The following is a 17,819-nucleotide window of genomic DNA, read 5'->3' as shown; positions in this document are numbered from 1 at the left end:
CCATAATAACTGACTGTTCTCACGTCATGTAACACTGTAGGTCAAAAACATTTCAGTGCCTCTCCATATTAAACTGGTTATATGTAAATTAATTTAATTTTAGATATGTTTAAGGTCTACATTATCTCCTATTTTGATGGGTATTATAGTGAAAGGAAGAGCTTGCGCGCAGTTTATCAGAGTTGTTTTGCGGATAAGAAGTTTACCAGTTATTAACTGCACCCTCGAAAACTCAGAAGCTGATGTTTGTTTATTGTTAGTTGTGTGTGTGTTTTTGTGTAATTTGCTGTGTATGTTAATTCTAATGCAACGGAGAGAGAGAGTTCGTGAATAAGACGTTAATGCGCACTTCTTATGCTTTGTTTGTTCAGCTCTTACGATGATTTTTTGGGAGTGAAAAAGGACATAAACTTGATAAACCATCAGTAAAGTTTGGCCATCATTAGGACGGGATATACGCTACAATCTGTGTCCAAAAACATCTCGGGATAAGGTTTTCACACTGACAGCTGTCATTGTAAGATATAGCAACTCCGTTTGTTTGTCCGAGTTAGCAACAGTAACTAAGGGGGGCGGGGCTTACCGATAGGTCAATTGAAGCTCAGTGTAAAGTGTTGCCAGTTGTTTGGGTGAAGAGATGCAGTCACACATGAGGAACTCATACAGTAGTTTGTGTGTTTTAATGCAGTGACATCGCTACTCAAGGGTCAGCAGGGGATCTACACCGAGAACGAGAGACGACTCGGATCGGAGATCAAAATACGCTTCTTTAAGATCATGCTGGTGTTCGTCATTTGGTAAGATGTTCAGTTCCTCTTCATGGAGCAGAGACTCATAACAAGCGAATATTCTGAGAGTGAGCAAAGCATCTCTTTAATGAAAATGCTGTGATCATTTACTCACCCTCAAGGTAGTCAATGGGGCACAAGATCTGCTTGGTTACAAACATTCTTCCAATTACACTATATTGCCAAAAGTGTTGTGACGCCTAACGCCATCCCATTCTCAATCCATAGGGTTTAATATGGAGCTCTAACAGCTTCAGCTCTTCTTTCCTCAAGGTTTAGGAGTGTGTTTATGGGGATTCTTCATTTGTGATGTTGGACGAGAAGGCCTGGCTCTCAGTCTCCGCTCTAATTCATCCCAAAGCTGTTCTATCAGGTTGAGGTCAGGACTCCAGTTCCTCCACACCAAACTCCTCATCCATGTCTTTATGGAGCGACGCTTTGTGCACTGGTCAGTCATGCTGGGACAGGAAGGGGCCGTCCCCAAACTGGTCCCACAAAGTTGGGAGCATGAAATTGTCCAAAATGTCTTGGTGAAGCATTAAGAGTTCCTTTCACTGGAACTAACCCCTGAAAAACAACCCCACCCCATAATCCCGTTTTCCGGACAACCGCCAAACCCAGCCTCGTCCATGGGATTGTCAGACAGAGAAGCGTGATTGGTCACTCAGAGAACACGTCTCCACTGCTCTAGAGTCCAGTGGCGGCGCGCTTTACCCCACTGCATCCCACGCTTTGCATTGCACGTGGTGCTGTAAGGCTTGGATGAGCGGCACGGCCATGGAAACCCATTCCATGAAGCTCTACACACTGTTCTTGAGCTCATCTGAAGGCCACAGAAGTTTGGAGGTCTGGAGCTCTTGACTCTGCAGAAAGTTGGCGACCTCTGTGACCCTCAGCATGTGCTGACCCCGCTCTGTGACCCTCAGCATGTGCTGACCCCGCTCTGTGACCCTCAGCATGCGCTGACCCCGCTCTGTGACCCTCAGCATGCGCTAACCCCGCTCGGTGACCCTCAGCATGTGCTGACCCCGCTCAGTGACCCTCAGCATGCGCTGACCCCGCTCTGTGACCCTCAGCATGTGCTGACCCCGCTCTGTGACCCTCAGCATGTGCTGACCCCGCTCGGTGACCCTCAGCATGTGCTGACCCCGCTCTGTGACCCTCAGCATGTGCTGACCCCGCTCTGTGACCCTCAGCATGTGCTGACCCCGCTCTGTGAGCCTCAGCATGCGCTGACCCCGCTCTGTGACCCTCAGCATGCGCTGACCCCGCTCTGTGACCCTCAGCATGTGCTGACCCCGCTCTGTGACCCTCAGCATGCGCTGACCCCGCTCTGTGACCCTCAGCATGTGCTGACCCCGCTCTGTGACCCTCAGCATGTGCTGACCCCGCTCTGTGACCCTCAGCATGAGCTGACCCCCCTCTTTGTGGCTGAGTTGCTGTTGTTCCCAATGGCTTCCACTTTGTTATAATCCCACTAATAGTTGAGCATGGAATATTTAGTGTAATATTTGGCCTTATTGCACAGGTGTCCACCGATCACGGCCCCACGCTTGAGTTCTCTGAGCTCCTGAGAGCGGCCCATTCTCTCACTAATGTGTGTAGAAGCGAACACACACACACACACACACACACACACACACACACACACACACACACACACACACACACACACGCTCCTGAGAGCGGCCCATTCTCTCACTAATGTGTGTAGAAGCGTCAGGGATGTGGAGGGGTGGCCCAATACTTCTGGCAATATAGTGTATCTTCCTTTGTGTACTATCCCTTTAACTAATATGAACAGATCCAACTTTTGATTTTAATGTAATAGTAAATGTTGAAATTACTGTTAAGAAGATTATAGAAGACTATAGAACTATTGTTTATAGTTAGTTCATGTTACTAAAGTAAAGTAATGTTAACAAATGAACCGTATTGTATGTTTTCTGTGCTCTTCATCACATCAGCTGGCTGCCCAACATCATCAACGAGAGTTTGCTGTTTTATCTGGAGATGCAGGATGATGTAAAATCCGACGATCTGAAGAATGTTCGCAACGCCGCGCTCATCACATGGTTCATCATGGTGAGTACAAAATCAAATATCCTCTGAGATATCAATCAATTCAAGGGGCTTTCAACGTTTCAACTATTTCCTATAACTGTTGGTGGAAATGTCACTTTTTGGCGTGTTTGCACCGCAAGAACTGCGAACAGTTTTAGTTCTAGGGGACTAAACTAGCTCCTACTTCAGAATAGGGTCTGACCCAGCACAACAGAAACTACCAGTGACGTAAGTGTGCATTGATTAGCCGAACGCACAAATGAACGATTGACTGAACGTCTGATACATATGGCAAAACCCCCTCATGGAAGAAGAACACCATCATGAAGCAAAACCCCCTCATGGAAGAAGAACGCCATCATGAAGCCAAACCCCCTCATGGAAGAAGAACACCATCATGAAGCAAAACCCCCTCATGGAAGAAGAACGCCATCATGAAGCCAAACCCCCTCATGGAAGAAGAACGCCATCATGAAGCCAAACCCCCTCATGGAAGAAGAACACCATCATGAAGCCAAACCCCCTCATGGAAGAAGAACGCCATCATGAATCCAAACCCCCTCATGGAAGAAGAACGCCATCATGAATCCAAACCCCCTCATGGAAGAAGAACACCATCATGAATCCAAACCCCCTCATGGAAGAAGAACGCCATCATGAATCCAAACCCCCTCATGGAAGAAGAACACCATCATGAAGCCAAACCCCCTCATGGAAGAAGAACGCCATCATGAATCCAAACCCCCTCATGGAAGAAGAACGCCATCATGAATCCAAACCCCCTCATGGAAGAAGAACACCATCATGAAGCAAAACCCCCTCATGGAAGAAGAACGCCATCATGAAGCCAAACCCCCTCATGGAAGAAGAACGCCATCATGAAGCCAAACCCCCTCATGGAAGAAGAACACCATCATGAAGCCAAACCCCCTCATGGAAGAAGAACGCCATCATGAATCCAAACCCCCTCATGGAAGAAGAACGCCATCATGAATCCAAACCCCCTCATGGAAGAAGAACACCATCATGAATCCAAACCCCCTCATGGAAGAAGAACGCCATCATGAATCCAAACCCCCTCATGGAAGAAGAACACCATCATGAAGCCAAACCCCCTCATGGAAGAAGAACACCATCATGAAGCCAAACCCCCTCATGGAAGAAGAACGCCATCATGAATCCAAACCCCCTCATGGAAGAAGAACGCCATCATGAATCCAAACCCCCTCATGGAAGAGGAACACCATCATGAAGCCAAACCCCCTCATGGAAGAAGAACACCATCATGAAGCCAAACCCCCTCATGGAAGAAGAACGCCATCATGAATCCAAACCCCCTCATGGAAGAAGAACACCATCATGAATCCAAACCCCCTCATGGAAGAAGAACGCCATCATGAATCCAAACCCCCTCATGGAAGAAGAACACCATCATGAAGCCAAACCCCCTCATGGAAGAAGAACACCATCATGAATCCAAACCCCCTCATGGAAGAAGAACACCATCATGAATCCAAACCCCCTCATGGAAGAAGAACGCCATCATGAAGCCAAACCCTCTCATGGAAGAAGAACACCATCATGAAGCCAAACCCCCTCATGGAAGAGGAACGCCATAATGAATCCAAATCCCCTCATGGAAGAAGAACGCCATCATGAAGCCAAATCCCCTCATGGAAGAAGAACACCATCATGAAGCCAAACCCCCTCATGGAAGAGGAACGCCATAATGAATCCAAATCCCCTCATGGAAGAAGAACGCCATCATGAATCCAAACCCCCTCATGGAAGAAGAACACCATCATGAATCCAAACCCCCTCATGGAAGAAGAACACCATCATGAAGCCAAACCCCCTCATGGAAGAGGAACGCCATAATGAATCCAAATCCCCTCATGGAAGAAGAACGCCATAATGAATCCAAACCCCCTCATGGAAGAAGAACGCCATAATGAATCCAAATCCCCTCATGGAAGAAGAACACCATCATGAAGCCAAACCCCCTCATGGAAGAAGAACGCCATCATGAATCCAAACCCCCTCATGGAAGAAGAACGCCATCATGAATCCAAACCCCCTCATGGAAGAAGAACACCATCATGAATCCAAACCCCCTCATGGAAGAAGAACGCCATCATGAATCCAAACCCCCTCATGGAAGAAGAACACCATCATGAAGCCAAACCCCCTCATGGAAGAAGAACACCATCATGAAGCCAAACCCCCTCATGGAAGAAGAACGCCATCATGAATCCAAACCCCCTCATGGAAGAAGAACGCCATCATGAATCCAAACCCCCTCATGGAAGAGGAACACCATCATGAAGCCAAACCCCCTCATGGAAGAAGAACACCATCATGAAGCCAAACCCCCTCATGGAAGAAGAACGCCATCATGAATCCAAACCCCCTCATGGAAGAAGAACACCATCATGAATCCAAACCCCCTCATGGAAGAAGAACACCATCATGAAGCCAAACCCCCTCATGGAAGAAGAACACCATCATGAATCCAAACCCCCTCATGGAAGAAGAACACCATCATGAATCCAAACCCCCTCATGGAAGAAGAACGCCATCATGAAGCCAAACCCTCTCATGGAAGAAGAACACCATCATGAAGCCAAACCCCCTCATGGAAGAAGAACACCATCATGAAGCCAAACCCCCTCATGGAAGAGGAACGCCATAATGAATCCAAATCCCCTCATGGAAGAAGAACGCCATCATGAAGCCAAATCCCCTCATGGAAGAAGAACACCATCATGAAGCCAAACCCCCTCATGGAAGAGGAACGCCATAATGAATCCAAATCCCCTCATGGAAGAAGAACGCCATCATGAATCCAAACCCCCTCATGGAAGAAGAACACCATCATGAATCCAAACCCCCTCATGGAAGAGGAACGCCATCATGAAGCCAAACCCCTTCATGGAAGAAGAACGCCATCATGAAGCCAAACCCCCTCATGGAAGAGGAACGCCATCATGAAGCCAAACCCCTTCATGGAAGAAGAACACCATCATGAATCCAAACCCCCTCATGGAAGAAGAACGCCATCATGAAGCAAAACCCTCTCATGGAAGAAGAACACCATCATGAAGCCAAACCCCCTCATGGAAGAAGAACACCATCATGAAGCCAAACCCCCTCATGGAAGAGGAACGCCATAATGAATCCAAATCCCCTCATGGAAGAAGAACGCCATCATGAAGCCAAACCCCCTCATGGAAGAAGAACACCATCATGAAGCCAAACCCCCTCATGGAAGAGGAACGCCATAATGAATCCAAATCCCCTCATGGAAGAAGAACGCCATCATGAATCCAAACCCCCTCATGGAAGAAGAACACCATCATGAATCCAAACCCCCTCATGGAAGAGGAACACCATCATGAAGCCAAACCCCCTCATGGAAGAGGAACGCCATCATGAATCCAAATCCCCTCATGGAAGAAGAACGCCATAATGAATCCAAACCCCCTCATGGAAGAAGAACGCCATAATGAATCCAAATCCCCTCATGGAAGAAGAACACCATCATGAAGCCAAACCCTCTCATGGAAGAAGAACACCATCATGAAGCCAAACCCCCTCATGGAAGAAGAACACCATCATGAAGCCAAACCCTCTCATGGAAGAAGAACACCATCATGAAGCCAAACCCCCTCATGGAAGAAGAACACCATCATGAATCCAAACCCCCTCATGGAAGAGGAACACCATCATGAAGCCAAACCCCCTCATGGAAGAAGAACACCATCATGAAGCCAAACCCCCTCATGGAAGAAGAACGCCATCATGAATCCAAACCCCCTCATGGAAGAGGAACGCCATCATGAATCCAAACCCCCTCATGGAAGAAGAACGCCATCATGAAGCCAAACCCCCTCATGGAAGAAGAACGCCATCATGAATCCAAACCCCCTCATGGAAGAAGAACACCATCATGAATCCAAACCCCCTCATGGAAGAAGAACGCCATCATGAATCCAAACCCCCTCATGGAAGAAGAACACCATCATGAATCCAAACCCCCTCATGGAAGAAGAACACCATCATGAAGCCAAACCCCCTCATGGAAGAAGAACACCATCATGAAGCCAAACCCCCTCATGGAAGAAGAACACCATCATGAATCCAAACCCCCTCATGGAAGAAGAACACCATCATGAAGCCAAACCCCCTCATGGAAGAAGAACACCATCATGAATCCAAACCCCCTCATGGAAGAAGAACGCCATCATGAATCCAAACCCCCTCATGGAAGAAGAACACCATCATGAATCCAAACCCCCTCATGGAAGAAGAACGCCATCATGAATCCAAACCCCCTCATGGAAGAAGAACACCATCATGAATCCAAACCCCCTCATGGAAGAAGAACACCATCATGAATCCAAACCCCCTCATGGAAGAGGAACGCCATCATGAATCCAAACCCCCTCATGGAAGAGGAACACCATCATGAAGCCAAACCCCCTCATGGAAGAAGAACACCATCATGAAGCCAAACCCCCTCATGGAAGAAGAACACCATCATGAATCCAAACCCCCTCATGGAAGAAGAACGCCATCATGACGCCAAACCCCCTCATGGAAGAAGAACACCATCATGAAGCCAAACCCCCTCATGGAAGAAGAACACCATCATGAAGCCAAACCCCCTCATGGAAGAAGAACACCATCATGAATCCAAACCCCCTCATGGAAGAAGAACGCCATCATGAATCCAAACCCCCTCATGGAAGAAGAACACCATCATGACGCCAAACCCCCTCATGGAAGAAGAACGCCATCATGAATCCAAACCCCCTCATGGAAGAAGAACACCATCATGAAGCCAAACCCCCTCATGGAAGAAGAACACCATCATGAAGCCAAACCCCCTCATGGAAGAAGAACGCCATCATGACGCCAAACCCCCTCATGGAAGAAGAACGCCATCATGAATCCAAACCCCCTCATGGAAGAAGAACACCATCATGAAGCCAAACCCCCTCATGGAAGAAGAACACCATCATGAAGCCAAACCCCCTCATGGAAGAAGAACGCCATCATGACGCCAAACCCCCTCATGGAAGAAGAACGCCATCATGAATCCAAACCCCCTCATGGAAGAAGAACACCATCATGAATCCAAACCCCCTCATGGAAGAAGAACACCATCATGAAGCCAAACCCCCTCATGGAAGAAGAACACCATCATGAAGCCAAACCCCCTCATGGAAGAAGAACGCCATCATGACGCCAAACCCCCTCATGGAAGAAGAACGCCATCATGAATCCAAACCCCCTCATGGAAGAAGAACACCATCATGACGCCAAACCCCCTCATGGAAGAAGAACACCATCATGACGCCAAACCCCCTCATGGAAGAAGAACGCCATCATTCAAGATTCAAGATTCAAGAGTTTTATTTGTCACATACACAGTTATATACACAATATACAACTGGCAGTGAAATGTAAACAGGTCCGCTCCATGGACAGTGCAAATAACAGTTACAAGAAATTAAAATAGAAATAGAATAAAATTAGAATAAAAAGTATTAACATAAGTAGAATTATAAATAAATCAAGTAAAAGATAAAAATAGGAAATAAGATAAAAATAAAAATATAAAAATTAAAATATAAAAAATATAAAAAAATAAGTGGATATGATAAGTGAGATAAACTGTAGACTTAGAAATAAGTGGTTAACATAAATATATATATATGTATATATAAAGAAGTATAATGTGCAAGGTTTATTACAGGTTGTTACGCAGTAACAATAGGAAAGTAAAGTGCAGTGCAATGGCAGTATGTGGATGTTAATGTATAAACTGGATGTTTATGTGTGTGCGGGGGTGAAGTGAAGTCACGTGACTGAGTTCAGGAGTCTGATGGCCTGGGGGAAGAAACTCCTCCTGAGTCTTTCAGTCTTTGCCATCAGGCTACGGAAGCGCTTACCAGATGGCAGCAGGGTGAAGTGAGAGTTTGCAGGGTGATTAATGTCTCTGATGATTTTAGTAGCTCTACCTCTGCAGCGTTTGGTGTAGATGTCCTGCAGAGACGGGAGAGCTGAGCCTGAGATGCGCTCGGATAAGCGCACCACTCTTTGCAGGGCTTTGGAATCGTGACTGGTGCTGTTCCCGTACCACGCTGTGATGCACTGAGTCAGGACACTTTCTATCGCCCCTCGATAGAAAGTTTTCAGGATGGCTGGTGAAACCCTGAATTTCCTCAGCTGGCGCAGGTGGTACAGTCTTTGCCTGGCTTTTTTCACCTGTGTCTGGATGTGTGTAGTCCAGGTCAGATCCTCGGAGATGTTCACACCCAGGTATTTGAAGCTGCTCACTCTCTCTACCGGTGTCCCGCTGATCATGAGAGGGGAGTATGACCGATGCTGTCTCTTCCTGAAGTCCACAATCAGTTCTTTGGTCTTGTTAACATTCAGAGAGAGACAGTTGTCCTGGCACCATGATGTCAGTTGCTCCACTTCGTCCAAGTATGCCGTCTCATTGTTGTTGGAGATGAGACCCAGGACAACAGTATCATCAGCAAACTTGATGATAGAGGTGGAGCTGTGTGTGGACAAACAGTCATGGGTGTAGAGAGAGTAGAGCAGGGGACTCAGCACACAGCCCTGTGGAGCTCCAACACTCAGGGTGATGGAGGTGGAGGTGAACTGGCCTACTCTCACCGCCTGGGGTCTGCCAGTGAGGAAATCTTCAATCCAGAGGCAGAGAGAAGAATTCAGGCCTAGATCCAGGAGTTTGTGTGTTAGCTTAATGGGAACTATGGTGTTAAAGGCTGAGCTATAGTCAATAAATAGCACCCTGACATAGTTCCCACTTTTGCTGTCGATGTGAGTGAGGCAGGAGTGAAGGACGTGAGAAATGGCATCTTCAGTCGATCTATTGGGACGATAGGCAAACTGAAGAGGGTCCAAATTGTCAGGAATGGAGGAGCAAATGTTGTTTTTAATGAGTCTCTCAAAGACCTTCATGACTAAAGATGTGAGAGCCACTGGACGATAGTCATTTAGGCAAGAGGGTTTACTGATCTTAGGTACAGGGATGATGGAGGATCGTTTGAAGGAGGTGGGGACAACAGATGTAGCAAGGGACTCGTTAAATATGGATGTAAAGAGCCCTGCGAGCTGATCAGCACAGGACCGCAGAACACGACCTGAAATACCATCCGGCCCAGCAGCTTTCCTGACATCCACACGTTTGAGTGCCCTCCGAACCTCGTCCTCCGAGACAGAGATCACGTGACCGTTGCTGCTCTGAGGGACTCTCTCTGACGCGTCACTCGCCGGAGTCGCGCTGCCGCGATTACCATCAAAGCGAGCGTATAAAGAGTTGAACTCGTTCATCATGAATCCAAACCCCCTCATGGAAGAGGAACACCATCATGAAGCCAAACCCCCTCATGGAAGAGGAACACCATCATGAAGCCAAACCCCCTCATGGAAGAAGAACGCCATCATGAATCCAAACCCCCTCATGGAAGAGGAACACCATCATGAAGCCAAACCCCCTCATGGAAGAGGAACACCATCATGAAGCCAAACCCCCTCATGGAAGAAGAACGCCATCATGAAGCCAAACCCCCTCATGGAAGAAGAACGCCATCATGAAGCCAAACCCCCTCATGGAAGAAGAACGCCATCATGAAGCCAAACCCCCTCATGGAAGAAGAACGCCATCATGAAGCCAAACCCCCTCATGGAAGAAGAACGCCATCATGACGCCAAACCCCCTCATGGAAGAAGAACGCCATCATGAATCCAAACCCCCTCATGGAAGAAGAACACCATCATGAAGCCAAACCCCCTCATGGAAGAAGAAAACCATCATGAAGCCAAACCCCCTCATGGAAGAGGAACACCATCATGAAGCCAAACCCCCCCATGGAAGAGGAACACCATCATGAAGCCAAACCCCCTCATGGAAGAAGAACACCATCATGAATCCAAACCCCCTCATGGAAGAGGAACACCATCATGAAGCCAAACCCCCTCATGGAAGAGGAACGCCATCATGAAGCCAAACCCACTCATGGAAGAGGAACACCATCATGAAGCCAAACCCCCTCATGGAAGAGGAACGCCATCATGAATCCAAACCCCCTCATGGAAGAGGAACACCATCATGAATCCAAACCCCCTCATGGAAGAAGAACGCCATCATGAAGCCAAACCCCCTCATGGAAGAAGAACGCCATCATGAATCCAAACCCCCTCATGGAAGAGGAACACCATCATGAATCCAAACCCTCTCATGGAAGAAGAACACCATCATGAAGCCAAACCCCCTCATGGAAGAAGAACACCATCATGAATCCAAACCCCCTCATGGAAGAAGAACACCATCATGAAGCCAAACCCCCTCATGGAAGAGGAACACCATCATGAATCCAAACCCCCTCATGGAAGAAGAACACCATCATGAAGCCAAACCCCCTCATGGAAGAAGAACACCATCATGAAGCCAAACCCCCTCATGGAAGAAGAACACCATCATGAATCCAAACCCCCTCATGGAAGAGGAACGCCATCATGAATCCAAACCCCCTCATGGAAGAGGAACACCATCATGAAGCCAAACCCCCTCATGGAAGAAGAACACCATCATGAAGCCAAACCCCCTCATGGAAGAAGAACACCATCATGAAGCCAAACCCCCTCATGGAAGAAGAACACCATCATGAATCCAAACCCCCTCATGGAAGAAGAACACCATCATGAATCCAAACCCCCTCATGGAAGAGGAACACCATCATGAAGCCAAACCCCCTCATGGAAGAAGAACACCATCATGAAGCCAAACCCCCTCATGGAAGAGGAACGCCATCATGAAGCCAAACCCACTCATGGAAGAGGAACACCATCATGAAGCCAAACCCCCTCATGGAAGAGGAACGCCATCATGAATCCAAACCCCCTCATGGAAGAGGAACACCATCATGAATCCAAACCCCCTCATGGAAGAAGAACGCCATCATGAAGCCAAACCCCCTCATGGAAGAAGAACGCCATCATGAATCCAAACCCCCTCATGGAAGAGGAACACCATCATGAATCCAAACCCCCTCATGGAAGAAGAACGCCATCATGAAGCCAAACCCCCTCATGGAAGAAGAACGCCATCATGAATCCAAACCCCCTCATGGAAGAGGAACACCATCATGAATCCAAACCCTCTCATGGAAGAAGAACACCATCATGAAGCCAAACCTCCTCATGGAAGAAGAACACCATCATGAATCCAAACCCCCTCATGGAAGAAGAACACCATCATGAAGCCAAACCCCCTCATGGAAGAGGAACACCATCATGAATCCAAACCCCCTCATGGAAGAAGAACACCATCATGAAGCCAAACCCCCTCATGGAAGAAGAACACCATCATGAAGCCAAACCCCCTCATGGAAGAAGAACACCATCATGACGCCAAACCCCCTCATGGAAGAAGAACGCCATCATGAATCCAAACCCCCTCATGGAAGAAGAACACCATCATGAAGCCAAACCCCCTCATGGAAGAAGAACACCATCATGAAGCCAAACCCCCTCATGGAAGAAGAACGCCATCATGACGCCAAACCCCCTCATGGAAGAAGAACGCCATCATGAATCCAAACCCCCTCATGGAAGAAGAACACCATCATGAAGCCAAACCCCCTCATGGAAGAAGAACGCCATCATGACGCCAAACCCCCTCATGGAAGAAGAACGCCATCATGAATCCAAACCCCCTCATGGAAGAAGAACACCATCATGACGCCAAACCCCCTCATGGAAGAAGAACACCATCATGACGCCAAACCCCCTCATGGAAGAAGAACGCCATCATGAATCCAAACCCCCTCATGGAAGAAGAACACCATCATGAATCCAAACCCCCTCATGGAAGAAGAACACCATCATGAAGCCAAACCCCCTCATGGAAGAAGAACACCATCATGAATCCAAACCCCCTCATGGAAGAGGAACACCATCATGAAGCCAAACCCCCTCATGGAAGAAGAACGCCATCATGACGCCAAACCCCCTCATGGAAGAAGAACGCCATCATGAATCCAAACCCCCTCATGGAAGAAGAACGCCATCATGACGCCAAACCCCCTCATGGAAGAAGAACGCCATCATGACGCCAAACCCCCTCATGGAAGAAGAACGCCATCATGAAGCCAAACCCTCTCATGGAAGAAGAACGCCATCATGAAGCCAAACCCCCTCATGGAAGAAGAATGCCATCATGAATCCAAACCCCCTCATGGAAGAAGAACACCATCATGAATCCAAACCCCCTCATGGAAGAAGAACACCATCATGAATCCAAACCCCCTCATGGAAGAAGAACGCCATCATGACGCCAAACCCCCTCATGGAAGAAGAACGCCATCATGAATCCAAACCCCCTCATGGAAGAAGAACACCATCATGAAGCCCAACCCCCTCATGGAAGAAGAACACCATCATGAAGCCAAACCCCCTCATGGAAGAGGAACACCATCATGAATCCAAACCCCCTCATGGAAGAAGAACACCATCATGAAGCCAAACCCCCTCATGGAAGAAGAACACCATCATGAAGCCAAACCCCCTCATGGAAGAAGAACGCCATCATGAAGCCAAACCCCCTCATGGAAGAAGAACGCCATCATGAAGCCCAAACCCCCTCATGGAAGAAGAACGCCATCATGAAGCCAAACCCCCTCATGGAAGAAGAACGCCATCATGAATCCAAACCCCCTCATGGAAGAAGAACACCATCATGAAGCCAAACCCCCTCATGGAAGAAGAACGCCACTTAGTTTTATGATCAAAGCTCTGTAGTTTTAAAACATGTAATGCCATACAATGATGTTTTGACACATGTACAAATAAACCTTCCTCAAAAGCCTGATGATCATATTTGATACTCACATAATCTTCAAAGGGCGTTTTCACACCCGAAAGTCCACACCAAGGTCCGAACCGAAGTTCATGTTTTGATACATTTTATACATTCAGTTAGTTTTGGTTTGGTTTCACATTGCAATTATGCGAACGCACTAAAGAACTGAACATGACACACTTGCGTCCACTCGTCTTCATCATGTGGGCGGCATCTGGACATTGATTCGTTTGTAAACGGACGTGCGTCTTTGACAAGAGTGAATGAACGGACGCATATCGTTGCCACTATTGAACAGTCGCATTACTGGACTATTTTCTCGTTACGTTTAAAAGTGGACATTTCAAGCTTTATATTCACATATTTCTCATGTTTGTGAGACGAGTATCTGCTGAGTTTCAGTTTATTTGAGACGCTCCAGTTCATGTGTAAAACATGTGATCGCTCCCGCCATTATTGTCTGCTATAGACTATTTGCTTCTTATTTATTAAATCCAGGCGATTATCTGATTAAACGTTGATTCAAATTAAGATACAATTTATACGAATCAAAATTCACATTAAAGAAAGGCTTTCTAAGCAAAATCATACAACATTTCTTCCAAAATCATTTCAGACCTTCTGTCTTCTGACAGATTGCGCATCTTTTCACTTTTCATAATCAATGTAGCCTAGATTGGATTTAAAAATAACATTATAATATTTAAAGCTACACTGTGTGATATTTTCCCCCATCTAGTGGTGAACTGGTATATGACCATCCAGTGAATATTAGTTTCTCTTCCTCTCAATTCCGATTTAGTTTTAACTCCTACGGTGGCCGATTTAGTCCAAGATTAACATGGCTTCCTCGTCCACATTCGTCACGGTGCCATCGAGTGTTAAAACGCCAAAGGCGAAGCTTGAATTTACGGGAATGTCCCTCTTTGGCTAATGTACTTTCAAGATGGAGGAGCAACATGGCGACCCGCATTCGAACCCTCACCCGTATGTATTTACAATGGCATATTATAAACTTACGAGAATACTTTATTACTTGAAAGAAGTAAATATACATTAATGAGCACATATATTTTTGAAAGAACTAAGTGTTTTTAGCTAAGAATAAACTAAAAAAGTTACACAGTGTAGCTTTAAACATAAACAGGAACTTCCTGTAAATGCTCTGAAAGTCTGAACTGTACAGAAAATACTTTCACACTGGAAACGAACCGAACCTTTGTTCAGTTTGATCGGGACCGAGACGACCTCTTTTCGTCTGACCAAATTTCGTCTGTTTGAAAACTGAAAAGTCTGAAAATCCGGACCAAACTAGGTAGGTGTGAAAACGCCCCAAGTCATTCCTTAAAGGGTTAGTTCACCCAAAAATGTAAATTGTGTGATTAATGACTGAGCCTCATGTGGTTGGACACCCGTCAGACCTCCGTTCATCTTCAGACACAAATGAAGATATTTTAGTGTAAATCTGATGCTCTGAAAGGCCTCCATTGGCTCAACTTTACACTCTCAAGACCCTTAAAAGACACTAAAGACTAAAGTTACAAAGTCCATCTCACTACAGCGGCTCTACAATAACTTTATGAAGACGAGAATAGTTTCTGTGCGCAAAAAAACCCTAAATAACGACTTATATAGTGATGACGATTTCAAAACACGGCATCATGAAGCTTCGAAGCGTTATGAATCAGTGAGTCGATTCAGCGGTTTGGAGCGTTATGAATCAGTGAGTCGATTCAGCTGTTCAGAGCGTTATGAATCAGTGAGTCGATTCAGCGGTTCAGAGCGTTATGAATCAGTGAGTCGATTCAGCGGTTTGGATCGCCAAATTCCAGCAGTTTGGCGGTTTGACACGCGATCCGAATCATGAATCGACTCACTGATTCATAACGCTCTGAATCGCTGAATGGACTCACTGATTCATAACGCTTCGAAGCTTCATGAGGCCGTGTTTTGAAATCGTCATCACTATATAAGTCGTTATTTAGGGTTTTTTTGCGCACAGAAACGTCTTCATAAAGTTATTGTAGAGTCACTGTAGTGAGATGGACTTTGTAACTTTAGTCTTTAGTGTCTTTTAAGGGTCTTGAGAGTGTAAAGTTGAGCCAATGGAGGCCTTTCGGAGCATCAGATTTACACTAAAATATCTTCATTTGTGTCTGAAGATGAACGGAGGTCTGACGGGTGTCCAACCACATGAGGCTCAGTCATTAATCACACAATTTACAGTTTTGGGTGAACTAACCCTTTAAGTCTGATGCATTCAGTCAAGCATGAGCACATCAATGGCTCTGTGTTCGCAGGGCGTCCTGAACCCCATGCAGGGCTTCCTCAACACACTGGCGTTTCACGGCTGGACCGGGCTGGATGTGGACTTCAGCCGGCAGAGGCGGCGAGAGCTGGCCTGGGACTCGGCCTCCACATCGGCTGCGGGCGGATACACACCAGTGGTGGGCTCGACCCTGCTCTACCAGAGCCATGTGCAGGAGATCAAGAAGAACCTGAGCCCAAACGGACAGCAGCCGTCAGACGGCATCAGCATCCTCTCTGAAGGTAACGCTCTGGAGCCGGGCCAGACACACACACACGTCTATACGGCCCGCTGACGCTGATCATGCTTCAATGTTTGAAATTTACATCTGTAAAATATGAAATAAAATGTTCAAATGCGAGCTGAGCTGTGTTTGTATATGTGTATCCTAATGAAATGACCTTCACATTAAAGGACAACTCCGGTGAAAAATGAGCCTAGGGTGATTAACACATGGTTATCGAGGAGATCGTTCTCTGGGATTACGAATGTAAACAGTTTTATCTCTAAGAACAGATTAGCTTATAACGCTAGTATATGGGGTATAGAATAAGTCAAATTAAACCGCTAGTTAATACCACTAACAAGGCTCAAGATAGCCTCACACTAACACGGGAGCATAATGAGGGTCCCTACATGCAAACCCAAGCATTGAGAACTTTGTAAGTGTACAAACAGTTTAAAGGGTAACTAAACCCCTGATGGAGAGTGACTGGAGTGACGCCAGTAGCTTTGCAACAGAGCGGTCATTCTCCTACCTTCACCTGAAGTGGACGAGGGTGAACTGTCTGTAGACACAGACCCGGAGCCGAATCAATGCGAGCCGCTGCTCAAACTGCGTTAAAGCGACACTGTGTAACTTTTTTAGTCTATTCTTAGCTAAAAACACTTAGTTCTTTCAAAAATATATGTGCTCATTAATGTATATTTACTGCTTTCAAGTAATAAAGTATTCTGGTAAGTTTATAATATGCCATTGTAAACACATACGGGTGAGGGTTCGAATGCGGGTCGCCATGTTGCCCCTCCATCTTGAAAGTACATTAGCCAAAGAGGGACATTCCCGTAAATTCAAGCTTCGCCTTTGGCGTTTTAACACTCGATGGCACCGTGACGAATGTGGACGAGGTCGAACTGGAAGCCATGTTAATCTTGGACTAAATCGGCCACCGTAGGAGTTAAAACTAAATCGGAATTGAGAGGAACAGAAACTAATATTCACTGGATGGTCATATACAAGTTCACCACTAGATGGGGGAAAATATCACACAGTGGAGCTTTAAACTCCCAATGCCGACGATGATAGCGAAGCAGCAGTGCAAGAGAACTGACCTTATCTATGAACAGTCAAATCCTTATACTGAATGCCACTAAAAATAGATCAGATATCTGATTTACATACGATGTATTTTCATTCAAATGAACTGAATCAATAAGCAGCGCAGGACCAATAAGTTCAGACCTAAAAGCCTATTATAAACGGATTTCCTCAAAAAAGTTAGACTATATACGCCAGCACGTTACGGTATTGTTGTTCGTCACCGCGGCAACCACTTGAGTGTCAGGGTTTGAAAGCAGATGTGTATGAAAATTATCTGTACATAATTATCTGAAAATTATCATGTATGAAACTTATCTGTACACATGACGGGCGGCAATAATATCGCAAGAAAAGCCTGACGTGTACTGACAACTGCATTATTTAACCGTATTTTCTTCATTACAATGTTAAAGCAAGTGTCAAGTCAGTTTCATTCATAAT

The 17,819-nt window shown here is 46.3% G+C and overlaps 1 protein-coding gene across 1 annotated transcript in view; it reads left to right on the top strand.

Moving 5' to 3' along the window:
* gpr143 (G protein-coupled receptor 143) overlaps positions 1-17,819 on the top strand; it is a 34,288-nt gene that overhangs the window by 14,857 nt on the left and 1,612 nt on the right. The window contains exons 6-8 of the mRNA XM_079822536.1: positions 689-797; positions 2,756-2,873; positions 16,050-16,299. Of these exons, the coding sequence (XP_079678662.1) occupies positions 689-797; positions 2,756-2,873; positions 16,050-16,299 (477 nt within the window). The remainder of the gene's footprint in view (positions 1-688; positions 798-2,755; positions 2,874-16,049; positions 16,300-17,819) is intronic.

The sequence above is a fragment of the Gobio gobio genome, assembly GCF_949357685.1.
Source record: "Gobio gobio genome assembly, chromosome: 7".
NCBI lineage: Eukaryota > Metazoa > Chordata > Actinopteri > Cypriniformes > Gobionidae > Gobio > Gobio gobio.
This window is presented reverse-complemented; position numbering and strand designations above follow the sequence as displayed.